Source organism: Pleurodeles waltl, chromosome 3_1, assembly GCF_031143425.1.
Source record: "Pleurodeles waltl isolate 20211129_DDA chromosome 3_1, aPleWal1.hap1.20221129, whole genome shotgun sequence".
In the NCBI taxonomy this organism is placed as follows: Eukaryota; Metazoa; Chordata; class Amphibia; order Caudata; family Salamandridae; genus Pleurodeles; species Pleurodeles waltl.
This window is the reverse complement of record NC_090440.1, coordinates 876575804-876589099: the sequence shown is the minus strand read 5'-3', so window position 1 is coordinate 876589099 and position 13296 is coordinate 876575804. Positions and strand designations below refer to the sequence as shown.

General features: G+C 46.8%; 1 protein-coding gene across 4 annotated transcripts in view; it reads right to left on the bottom strand.

The window, feature by feature from the left end:
- The window catches only part of MAP7D1 (MAP7 domain containing 1), a 265245-nt gene that overhangs the window by 98307 nt on the left and 153642 nt on the right, over positions 1-13296 (bottom strand). For all 4 annotated transcript variants that reach the window (XM_069223843.1, XM_069223844.1, XM_069223846.1 and 1 more), the window contains exon 4: positions 8789-8952. In XM_069223843.1, the coding sequence (XP_069079944.1) occupies positions 8789-8952 (164 nt within the window). The remainder of the gene's footprint in view (positions 1-8788; positions 8953-13296) is intronic.

The following is a 13296-nucleotide window of genomic DNA, read 5'->3' as shown; positions in this document are numbered from 1 at the left end:
GAATCAAACAGGGGTTGGGACGATGCGTTGTGGTAACTACAGGTGAGACTGCGTGGAGCAGGAAAAAAGCTTTAACAATACAGAAACAAAGAGAATGTGAAGCCGGACACGACCTACATTGGCTCTAAAAAAAAATAATAAAACAAATTAAAAAAAAAATGCACAGAGTACGGTTCTGATAACGTGGAACAATATGAACAACAAGTCATCTGTTCCACTGGTCTCTAAACCCTAGAGCAGCGGCAACACTGGTGGACAGAGCAGAACATGGACGACTTCTAGTTGTCTGTCATTTGTATTTCATTCACCAACCAAACAATCGAAGGTTCTCTCAGTTTCACTTTGTGAATCACAGAGTGGCCCTCACAAGATCATTCATCATGGATAAACCACAATACTGCAAAGCGTGGAGGACTCTGGCGCCCCTACCACGCAACTCAAACTGCAGAGACTTTAGAGCACTCAGGACAAAACCACAATGGGGATGGGGTGGCGAACAAACAAAACACAAACATATCCATGATGCACTACTGATTAAAATATATTTTGTTTTAAACATCACTCTTGAATGATCTGGTTTTTGTAACAGCTAAATAAGATTGCTTTACTTGCTACTACAATTACAGCTGAAGACAATAACTGTCATTTTTCTGGTGTTAAATATTAAAACCAGTGACCCTATAGAGGAAAGTACCCTCTTTTTTTGGCATGGTCACCCTCATTTTCTGCCTGTTATCAGTGTGTTTGACTGTGTTCACAGGGATCCTGCTAACCAGGACCCCACTGACTATGCTATCTCCCTTCTAACGTGGTAACGTGTACCATTTTCACCCCCCATTTGGCATACGGGTGCCTCATATAAGTCCCTAGTATATGGTACCCAGGGCACTGGGGTACCAGGGACTCCCCATGGGATGAAGCATGTATTATGCCACACAGGGTGAGCCCAGGCAAAGTGCTCTGCAGGCCTGCCATTGCTGCCTTCGTGAAAGGGTGCATGCACCCTTTTTCACTATATGTCACTGCACCAGGTCACTGTAAGTCACCCCTATGTCAGGCCCTCCTAGCCCAGAGGGCAGGGTGCAAATACCTGTGTGTGAGGGCACCCCTGCACTAGCAGAGGTGCCCCGATGAACTCCAGTGCCATTTTCATGGACTTGGTGAGTGCGGGGATGCCATTTTAAGCGTGTACTGGACATAGGTCATTACCTATCTCCAGCTACATTATGGTAACTCCGAACCAAGGCATGTTTGGTATCAAACATCTCAGAATCCTATCCTAATACTGTTGCCGGTATTGGAAGTATGATTCCATGCACTCTGGGGGCTCCTTAAAGGACCCCAAGCATTGCTCCCACCAGCCATCTAGGGTTTTCCGGGCAGCACAAGTAGCTGCCACCCCTCAAACAGGTTTCTTCCCTCCTGCTGCTTGAACAACTCAAGCCCAGGAAGGCAGAACAAAGGATTTATTTTGGGAGAGGGGGTAACACCTTAGCTGTTTGGAAATCGGTGTTACATGTCTTGGGAGGGGTAGACTCCCCAAGCCATTGGTATGCATTTGGTGCCCTCTGTGCATAAACCAGTCTACACTGGTTCAGAGACCTCCAGTTCCTGCTCTGGCACGAAACTGGACAATGGAAAGGAGAGTAACCACTCCCCTGTCAATCACCACCCCAGGGGTGGTGCCAAGAGCTCCTTCGAAGGGTCCCTGGTTTCTGCCATCTTGAATCTAAGGTTGGGAGGGACCTCTAGGAGCATCTGAGTGGCCAGGCCAGGCAGGTGACATCAGAGCCAACTGGCTAGGTGACCAATCCCTCTTTCAGGGCTATTTAGGGTCTCTCTCTCTCTTGGGTGGGTCCTCAGACTCCGCTTTCAAGATTCCAGCAGGACTCCTCTGCAACTTCTACTTCGACTTCTAGCCACTGGAACCGCAACTGGACCCTCCAGGAACCAACAATCTGCATCCACGGCGAAGACTCTGCTTACAACATTGCTGACATGGCTCCTTCCAGCTTCCTCAATATTTCCCTGGCTGTGCATGTTCAGAGGGCAGCAAGTCTTCAGTCTGCACGAGAAGGAAGAAGGAATCTCCCTTGGAGTAAAGAAGTCACTCCCCTGCAACCGCAGGCACCAACGGCAACAACGATCGGCTGCCTGGATCTCCTCTCAACCTGAGCTGCGTTGAACCTGCATCACGGGTGGTGGTCTAGAGTAGCCCTCTTGGTCCTCTCTGCCAGCTGTTCAGTTTTGGTGAAGTTAAGCTCTGCCTTCCCACGTAGGACAGTACTCCCCTGCACCGCATCCCTTGCAGTTACCAAGGCTTGTTTGCATCTCCTCCAAGGGATCTTTAGGCTCAGTGTAGCCCTCAGCACTCCTCCTTGCGACACACAGCCCTCTGTGTGCTTCTCCTGCAGCATGGGAACCCTCTCCAGTTGTGCTGCATGGGCTCCTCTGTGACTCCTGGTTCCTCATCCAGTGTGTCTCCTCTGGGGGCTGCCTCTTCTTCTGTGGACTCTCTGCCTTGCTGAGGCCCCCCCCCTTGGACTCCCGCTGTGGGTTGAGTCCTCCTGGACCTTGCTGGTCCCAGACAGCTCCACTTTAGCTCCACTTCTGCTTCACAGCGACTTCTGTCTTTGCCAAAGCTTGTTGGTGGCTTCTCCATGCCACTGACCGACTGCAATCTTCCATCCGGCATGGGACATCAACTGCATCCTCCAGGAACTCTTCACCTGCTCCAGAGGGCTGCATTCCTGACCATCTTCATCTCACCGTCGACCAACTCCTGCATCAGCAGCTGGGTGGGTAGTAGCTCCTACTCCTCCTGGACTCTTCTGTGACTTGCTGTTGCATGTTCTTCCTTTTGGGTGGTTTGAGGAAAATCTAGTAATTTACTCCTTTCCTCCTGATCGCTATAGGGCATTGTGATACTTACCTTTGGGGTTTCCTAGTAACCCCTGCTCCCCTCTACACATACCACTTACCTTGGTGGGGGTCCTGTGTTTGCATTCCATTTTTTTAGTATATGGTTTGTGCTCCCCCTACGGTCACTATTGCCTTCCTGCATTTGCACTGTTTTCTATGCCTATTGCTGATTACTAGTGTGTGTGTGTGTATATGTATGTATATATATATATATATATATATATATATATATATATATATATATATATATATATATAAATATTTATTTATATATATATAGTGTGTTACTTCCTATTGGAGGGTTGCCTCTCTACCTCTCTAGTACTTTTTGGTATTGTGTCACTAAAATAAAGTACCTTTATTTTTCTAGCACAGTGTTTTCTTTCATGTGTTTAAGTGCTGTGCGACTACAGTGGTATTGCATGAGCTTTGCATGTCTAGATAAACCTTGGCTGCTCATCCAAGACTACCTCTAGAGTGCCTGGCTTCTAGTAGAGGGAGGAATGCTGGATTATAGAGAGAGTTTGTAATAAAGCTCACAGGTTAGTGCCCTGTTTTTTTGTTAAAGAGGCCATTGCTTAAATCACAGTAGAGGCTGAGGACTCTGCCTTTCGAGTATAAAACTCAACAAAACAGCAGCCTTGAAAAGGGGAAACCCTAGCGTGAAGATGTATTTATTTAATCAAAGGCCCCGTGCACAGCACAACGACAAATGTGGTTGCCACAAAAAGCAGCATTGTGCTAATGGGGAACTGGTAGCTATCTGAGATGAGCAACATTTTCACAATTCAAAAATACCCCAGCATCTCGGATATCCTGTTTCTATATTTATAATGAAGTAGAAGAAGGTTACAGCTAGATTACATCACCAGTAGAGTGCTATGACTAATAGTATGAGGTAACAGAAATATTCCTCTGGCTGGAGTGAAAAGAGATCTTAAAGAACTGGTAACAATAGGAATTTGAAACAGCTGCAATGCCAAGCCATCCCTAAAAATGCACTAGATTTTTCACAGGACTTAGATTGCAGTCTGTAAGCAGTAAGTCCCTTACTGGAATTAGAAAACATCTGGGTGAGGAAACCAGCTTTAGCAAAGGCTGTCTTTTGGCTTAGTCAATGCATGTATTGTAATATCATTTTTTGGTAAAACTATTTTTGGGGGAGATACAACAAATCTTGTTATGGGTCTCAAAGGCACACCCCCCCGTAGTTATCCTGGCACTGAATCAAACTATTTTGTGTGGGATGTGCTGCTTGTGAAAGAGCAGAAAGCCGTCAATCACAGTGAAGGTAGTGGGCTGACCCACTGCACCATGCTATAGTGGGCTGAAATAAAAAGCAAAGGAAGCTGCAGAAGGAAGACCAATGGTGGTAGATGGCTGGCTAAATGCCCCTACTGTCAAGTATAGGGGTCTACCGATCAAACACGGCCAGTAAAACATTAAGCACAGAGTAAGAGGCGTGGTGCTCACCAGGCCTTTCACAGCTTGTCACCATGGTGACGTCCACACATACACAAAGGCTTTCACCCTCATAACTCATATCCACTCAAAACACAGAAACAATAACAGACTTTCTCAGCACACCATCAGAATATACGAAAACAACTTTTAAAGGAGTGGTCCCGCCACAGGTCTAAATTTTGGCTTTGAGTTAGTAGGAGGAAACTACTGCAGTAGCTTTGCTTGACACAACCTCTAGGACAGGAAGTGGCTTGCAGTTTCACATATCCTTGTTTTGACAAAGGAATGCGTCCACTGTTGTACATGAGGTTGGAGGTGTCCATTCAGTGCAAGCGTGAACTAGTGGACATTTGTTCTGCAGTGGCTTTTCTCTGCTAATGCCAATAGAATGTATGGCCAGTAGCGCCATTACGAGTACAATCACCCTAACCAGTCCTAACAATGAGAATTTGTTCACTGTCCTTGCATCGTGGATGTGACTACTTGGGTATTTTTATAAAGAGGGCAGGCTGCTAGTGACTGCAGAAGGGTGCTGCAGACAGGATGGCGAGATCTAATATTTAAAATGCATTAAAATAATTGGGAGATCAGCTGTTGCCCATACCTGGTAGGAGCTCACCAGCAAACTATTCTTAATAAGCAAATTCAAGGGCTAACCATTAGGCAACTGCGTTTTTGAAATACAGGGCTAGGGAAAAGGGTACAATTCTAAAGCATTGCCAATCTCGTGTACAAAGGTCTGCAACTCTGTGAGGTCTCCATGCAGCAGCCATCTTGGAACAGGAAAAAGTCCTGTTCAAAGACAGGAGCTAGAAGATCACAAGCTCGTCAGCCATCATGAAATGACAGCAAAATGGTTCTGGCATACATGAAACAGAAGCAAAGCTTAACCCAGAAGGACAAATGAGTCTAAATGCCAACAGAAGGAGATATGTTTGTGTGTTTGAAACAAGAATAAACTTTCAAGCTAACAGCAGTAATGGAACGATCGGCTGTTGCTCATAAAACCTTTTCGGTTTGTTTGTTTCTATTCCTGTCTGCTCCTCTTTTCCCTCACCCAAAAGTAAAACAAACACGGCTCAGCTTCCCCAACCAAGTACATTAGACAGGGGTTTCCCCATTTTTGAATGTTTTTTAAACAGTATATGTAAGGAAATGCCTCCTTGGCATGGTTACCCCCTGACTTTTTGCCTTTGCTGATGCTATGTTTTGAATTGAAAGTGTGCTGAGGCCTGCTAACCAGGCCCCAGCACCAGTGTTCTTTCCCTAACCTGTACTTTTGATTCCACAATTGGCACACCCTGGCACCCAGATAAGTCCCTTGTAACTGGTACCTCTGGTACCAAGGGCCCTGATGCCAGGGAAGGTCTCTAAGGGCTGCAGCATGTATTATGCCACCCTAGAGACCCCTCACCCAGCACAGACACACTGCTTACCAGCTTGTGTGTGCTAGTGAGAACAAAATGAGTAAGTCGACATGGCACTCCCCTCAGGGTGCCATGCCAGCCTCTCACTGCCTATGCAGTATAGGTAAGACACCCCTCTAGCAGGCCTTACAGCCCTAAGGCAGGGTGCACTATACCATAGGTGAGGGTACCAGTGCATGAGCACTGTGCCCCTACAGTGTCTAAGCAAAACCTTAGACATTGTAAGTGCAGGGTAGCCATAAGAGTATATGGTCTGGGAGTCTGTTTTACACAAACTCCACAGCACCATAATGGCTACACTGAAAACTGGGAAGTTTGGTATCAAACTTCTCAGCACAATAAATGCACACTGATGCCAGTGTACATTTTATTGTAAAATGCACCACAGAGGGCACCTTAGAGGTGCCCCCTGAAACTTAACCGACTATCTGTGTAGGCGGACTGGTTCCAGCAGCCTGCCACACTAGAGACATGTTGCTGGCCCCATGGGGAGAGTGCCTTTGTCACTCTGAGGCCAGTAACAAAGCCTGCACTGGGTGGAGATGCTAACACCTCCCCCAGGCAGGAGCTGTAACACCTGGCGGTGAGCCTCAAAGGCTCACCCCTTTGTCACAGCACCGCAGGACACTCCAGCTAGTGGAGCTGCCCGCCCCCTCCGGCCCCGGCCCCCACTTTTGGCGGCAAGGCCGGAGAAAATAATGAGAATAACAAGGAGGAGTCACTGGCCAGTCAGGACAGCCCCTAAGGTGTCCTGAGCTGAGGTGACTAACTTTTAGAAATCCTCCATCTTGCAGATGGAGGATTCCCCCAATAGGATTAGGGATGTGACCCCCTCCCCTTGGGAGGAGGCACAAAGAGGGTGTACCCACCCTCAGGGCTAGTAGCCATTGGCTACTAACCCCCCAGACCTAAACACGCCCTTAAATTTAGTATTTAAGGGCTCTCCCTGAACCTAGAAACTAGATTCCTGCAACAACAACAAGAAGGACTGCCTAGCTGAAAACCCTGCAGAGGAAGACCAGAAGACAACAACTGCCTTGGCTCCAGAAACTCACCGGCCTGTCTCCTGCCTTCCAAAGAACTCTGCTCCAGCGACGCCTTCCAAAGGGACCAGCGACCTCTGCATCCTCTGAGGACTGCCCTGCTTCGACGACGACAAGAAACTCCCGAGGACAGCGGACCTGCTCCAAAAAGACTGCAACTTTATCCAAAGGAGCAGCTTTAAAGAACCCTGCAATCTCCCCGCAAGAAGCGTGAGACTTGCAACACTGCACCCGGCGACACCGACTCGGCTGGTGGAGAACCAACACCTCAGGGAGGACCCCCGGACTACTCTACGACTGTGAGTACCAAAACCTGTCCCCCCTGAGCCCCCACAGCGCCGCCTGCAGAGGGAATCCCGAGGCTTCCCCTGACCGCGACTCTCTGAAACCTAAGTCCCGACGCCTGGAAAAGACCCTGCACCCGCAGCCCCCAGGACCTGAAGGACCGGACTTTCACTGCAGAAGTGACCCCCAGGAGTCCCTCTCCCTTGCCCAAGTGGAGGTTTCCCCGAGGAAGCCCCCCCCTTGCCTGCCTGCAGCGCTGAAGAGATCCCTTGATCTCTCATTGACTTCCATTGCGAACCCGACGCTTGTTCTAACACTGCACCCGGCCGCCCCCGCGCCGCTGAGGGTGAAATTTCTGTGTGGGCTTGTGTCCCCCCCGGTGCCCTACAAAACCCCCCGGTCTTCCCCCCGAAGACGCGGGTACTTACCTGCTGGCAGACTGGAACCGCGGCACCCCCTTCTCTCCATTGAAGCCTATGCGTTTTGGGCACCACTTTGAACTCTGCACCTGACCGGCCCTGAGCTGCTGGTGTGGTAACTTTGGGGTTGCTCTGAACCCCCAACGGTGGGCTACCTTGGACCAAGAACTGAACCCTGTAAGTGTCTTACTTACCTGGTAAAACTAACAAAAAGTTACCTCCCCCAGGAACTGTGAAAATTGCACTGTGTCCACTTTTAAAATAGCTATTTGTGAATAACTTGAAAAGTATACATGCAATTGAAATGATTCAAAGTTCCTAATGTACTTACCTGCAATACCTTTCAAACAAGATATTACATGTTAAATTTGAACCGGTGGTTCTTAAAATAAACTAAGAAAATATATTTTTCTATACAAAACCTATTGGCTGGATTTGTCTCTGAGTGTGTGTACCTCATTTATTGTCTATGTGTATGTACAACAAATGCTTAACACTACTCCTTGGATAAGCCTACTGCTCGACCACACTACCACAAAATAGAGCATTAGTATTATCTCTTTTTACCACTATTTTACCTCTAAGGGGAACCCTTGGACTCTGTGCATGCTATTCCTTACTTTGAAATAGCACATACAGAGCCAACTTTCTACAGTATATGACAACTGAAAAGAAAGCACTAGAGAAGATTAAATTCATTTCAATGTGATGCACTTAACAGACCTTGTCACACCTCAAACTTTCAAAAGGCAGAACATCTCAACAACATCCAAAAACATCCCAGAGCGGAAAATGGAACTCTGGTTACACATATGGCTTTAGTTATCAATTGAAGGGACTAGAAAAGAAGAGAAATGAACAATTCTCTTTACCCATTATCGCATCACAAACAATCAACCAACAAATAAAGCATTGTAGATTGTTCCTTTTTTGATGATGTCACCTGGGGGTATGAGACACGCTGTGACATCATTCACTGTAGGGCCCCTAAGGTATTGGGTACTTATGCACTTGCTGATTTAGAACTTTTCTCCAATACAATGAAAACACTTCCCACACAGCTGAATTGAACGAGTGTAGCGCAGATAGATGCAATGACCTTCTGAAGGTCAGAATGGAGCGGGTGAGGAAGGGGCATGGAACATACATTCACGTCCACACAGTCAGCCAGGCCCACTGAAGGGTGTGGGAGACACTATCAGAAACTCAGGCTCACAGACGCAGTCACCTTGTTCTTCTCATATTTCAGCCTCTGCCGCTCCTCTAAAACCGCTCGGCGCTTGTCCGCCTTCACCCTCTGCTCCTCCAGCCTCTTCCGCCTGTCCTGCAGCTGCTTCTCCCGGAGCTGTTTGGCTTTTTCTTCTTTCTCCAGCCAGACAGATTTCTTGGCAGCTGACAAAGAAACAGAACAGCGCGGATCAGAATCCTAATGATTCACAGATGACTGTGAGACTTCTCGTAGCGTGATTGATCCTGGTGACTTGTGTAAACATCACAATGTAAACCAGCTCTCACCGTTTCAAAGCCCTTTTACGAATCGAATGTGTAAAGTCTGGTCAGACACCCCCAGCAGACACCGTTCTTATGAGCCAACTTCATGACAATACGATTCTAAATTGTAATACTGCTACTCTATCAAAATCGCAAAGGTTCCCCTACCCTGGCCTACACTGGAAAGGGTGATCACATGGGCAGGCGCAGAAATGGGTGATTGGTGGCAAGATGTTTAGAAGGCACCATACGACGAGCTAAAGCCCAATAAGAAGGGCCACTAGAATTGTGCGATTCTGCGGCCATGGCCTTTTCTGCATAATTAAGCAGAATCCACAATCCCGGCACAATTTGCACATTAAAAAAATTTGCGGGGGTAAGATGGGTGGTTTGTGCGTGTGTGTGTTAGTTTTCCGCTCACTGGTTTGGCAGCAACAACTCGGACATTAATTCTTCTACAGGTGACAGAATAACTACCAGCGAATTGGGTAACCACAGCAAAAATTCATTTTTGGTACGCTAGCCAAATAGCCTTTGCCATTATTAGCCTGTATGGAACGCGGAGGTGGCCCCAAAGAATCAGGAAGCGGAGAATCCCGCCATTAACAACTGTTGACCTGCACATGAAGGTCAGTGAAAATCTGAAGCGGGTGCATGAAGTAGGCAGGGAGAGTTTTGGCCGGGGTCGGGTGCTAACAGCCTTATTACCCACATGCTAATGGAATTAAGAGCTACCAGTTGCCATTCTCATTACTTACACTCACCTTCGACCACGACCCATAAGTGTGGGGCAGGTAATTGGCAATACTCACACGAGACCATGAATGCTTAGTTATTATTGAATCAAAGATCACTGTTATAGTTAGGGTGCGGTTCTGAATCCAGGGTGGTTTAGACATCCGGGCAGCACCTTTGTTTACAGTCTGTCTCCCACTTTCACCACACGGTCCCACCAGAGAAGCCGCTCGTGTGTAAAACATACCTGCGGGCTACGCATGATTCCAGATCTCACACCCGTTTCTGTTCTGCATCCCAATTATGGCACCTACAAATGTTATTAAAAATCTATCCTGCTCACGGTCAACCTGCCCAGGTCCCTTCTTAGATCTGGCTGAACAGCAGTGTCTGCTAGTTCTTTTGTTACCGGTGCTTATAACACAGACTGGGTTTTGACTCCACCAGAAGCGAGTACCACTCTTGCACCTCACGCTTATGGCTGATTGTTGTATTATTCCTCCTTCTTCCAGTGCACTGTGAGGGACTATTTTACATCTCAAAAGTGCACGGAATCATTCACATTAAGCTCTGGTTCCTATAGATGTACTGCTTTCTAAATCAGTATACATCTTTTTTTAGTCTGCCAACAAGTTTACTGTAAACATATATACTTGGCAAAGAAATCTGTGTTACTGTACACACGTTAGGCAAGACTCTTTGGGTCACCCATGGATTCCAAAAGCCCATGTTGCAAATCGGGGTGGCAACCGGGTTGGGCAATCAGAAGCCTTGTTGTTTGGTCACTCTGAACATCCCCGTGCCCCGCCGCCCTATTACATGGTAAAACCAGGTACTGTTTTTTAAAGTCTTTAAGGCCATTTCTGGGTAGGCCGGTGAATGAAAAGTCAGCATGGTTCAGGCACTGTTATATACAGGCTAGGCAGAGCCTGGGGCTCTGTGCCCTTTCGGAGGCATTTACCTGCTAGGACTTTTTCAGATTTCCCTACATTAGCCAGCTAGGAAATGATCAGATTCCCCTATTGGCTGGATTAGTGCACTATGGGTAACAACACAATGCTGATCATTAAAGGAACTTTAAAAAATGCAAAGTGCTCATACCAAATGAGACCGTGCACGTGTCTCACACCTTGCTATCTGTTACCTCGCCAATGATGTTTTTGCACCACTGCTACCAAAAACAACAACAACAACAAAAACATAGCAGAGTTTGTAAAACAACAACACAAAGGATTGTTTTCAAAAAGTGCTGAGAATTCCCTCGTGGTCCTTAACATTGCAACCCATCATCTGAGATCTATACGTTTGCAGAAGGGAGGGAGAGCAGAAGCACTTAGCCAGTGGAGGGATGTGTGCAGTGAGGCATCTTGCCACAAGCGATGAGGAGCTAGCAAGAGGAAAAGCATTTCCCTGCCAAAAATCCAAACCAAGCTCTTACCCGGCCACAGGAGAATAATATGCAGCAAGAGCGGATCCATAAAAGGACGGGACAGTCTAAGAGGGTGTTTGGGCGGCCTTGTTATACAGAGAAATTAAAGAAACCCTCTGATGACCTATACTAGGAGGAAAAGCAGACATGAGCCTTAGGTAGCAGTCCGCTTCTTCATGGAGGACAATTCCAACAGCTACTCCCTGACAACTGGCTACGAGGGACTTCAAGTCCAGGCATCACTCAAAGCACAGCTCCTTCCTCTGCAAAAAGACTGAAAGAAACACCAAGCCAGGACATCCTCTCCCCGCTAAGCTTTACTGTGAAAACCAGTACATTCACTACCCTTCATTGTCAGTGCATTCGGTTTCGGTCCAGTCAACACCAACTCGTAACTGAGCTCCACTTCCCTCACTCACGAAATACCCTTGTAGAATGGATCTGTCCCTGTTCCACTCTGCCCGTGCCCACAACTACAGTGGTCTTAGGTGGGCCCAAAGTATAAGGTAATTCCCTTCACTTAATCAAGTGGCTGACCTTGACACCTTCATGGAGTAATTAGGCATGGTAATGTATAAAAAAAAAAAAAAAAGTGGGTGCGTGCTTCCCATCTATAAATCGTTGTGGGTGGGCCGCAGCCGGGTGGTAGAGAGAGAAAATCCTCTCTTTGGTTACAAATCTTTGCTTCAAGTTCACGAAAAATGCATGAATCATTTGTTGCAGTGTCAATTTTGACATGTACTCATACAAGCCAATAGACCCGATTCACGTGGGAGACTCCCATTTTTTTTACAGTCAAAAACTGCTTCATTTTGGCTGTCTCCCGTCAGAAATCCCCTCTGTTTCAAAAGATGTCAAGAGGGGAAATACATTCTCTCGATTACTTTTCTAAAAGCTCCCACTTTCCTCTTGTAAAAACACGGCATGTGTGCATACTTCAATCTATTGATGATTATCTGCGGTTATCAGATCTCCAGAAAACACACAATTATAATGTTTATATAAAAATACACATATATATTTCATATGCATTAGAAAACCGTTTGTACTGAAAATTACATGTGAATTTTACATATGGTAATTGTGAAAAATCGAATGCCTTGAACTTCTACAGCTCCAGAACTCTTATGGATTCCATTTCCAAGGCACGCGCACACACAAAAAAAAGAAAACATCCATATGACTGTGTGAATTCCAGCACTGGCGTCTACAACACCTTGCATTAAAGAACTACTTGGTCCTCTTAGTAAATGAGAAAACTATACTGCCCTGCATCATAGCTTGAAATCCCAGCATTGGACGACAATCATAATCTTGAAATGCGTGATAGAGATTTTTTAAATTTGAGCAGAACACAGCTGCCTGCAGAACATTTTGAACTACCCAAAATATATTCAATCAATCAGCATATGCATAGTGCAGCAGTATCACCCCTAAGGGTATCCGGGCAGCGAGGGTGCCATGTCTGTCGAAAAACCACATCTTGAGTATCCTTCTGAAATCTGCCAGGAAGGGCGCTGTTCGGCGGTGGAGAGGCAGGTTGTTCCAGGACTTAACTGTGATGTAGGAGAAAGACCGGCCTCTGCTGTGATGGACGTGGAGGTGTGTGCGAGAGTGAGGCAGGGCGCAGGTGTCCTGCGGGGAGGTGGAGGCTTAGTCAGTGGTTGATGTAGGGAAGCCCTTGGTTGTGTAGAACTTTGTATATGAGGATCTTGAACTGGCATCTCTTCTGGTTCAGGAGCCAGTGGAGGTTACTGAGTTGAGGGTTGATGCTGGTATGTTTGGGGAGGGTCAGGATGAGTCTGGCTGCTGTGTTCTGTATGATCTGGAGTCTTTTGAGAAGCTGGGTGGAAACTCTGGCATAGAGAGTGTTGTAGTAGTCGAGGTGGCTGATGACAAGGGTGTGCATGACAGTCTTTTTTGTGTCAGTTGGGATCCATCTGAAGGTTCAACGGAGCATGCGGAAGATGTAAACGCAGGAGGAGGCGACTGAGTTAACTTGTCGTTTCAAGGTAAGTTGGCTGCTGAGGATGATGCAGAGGTTGCGTGCATCGTCTGAAGGAGCGGGTATAGGTCTTTAT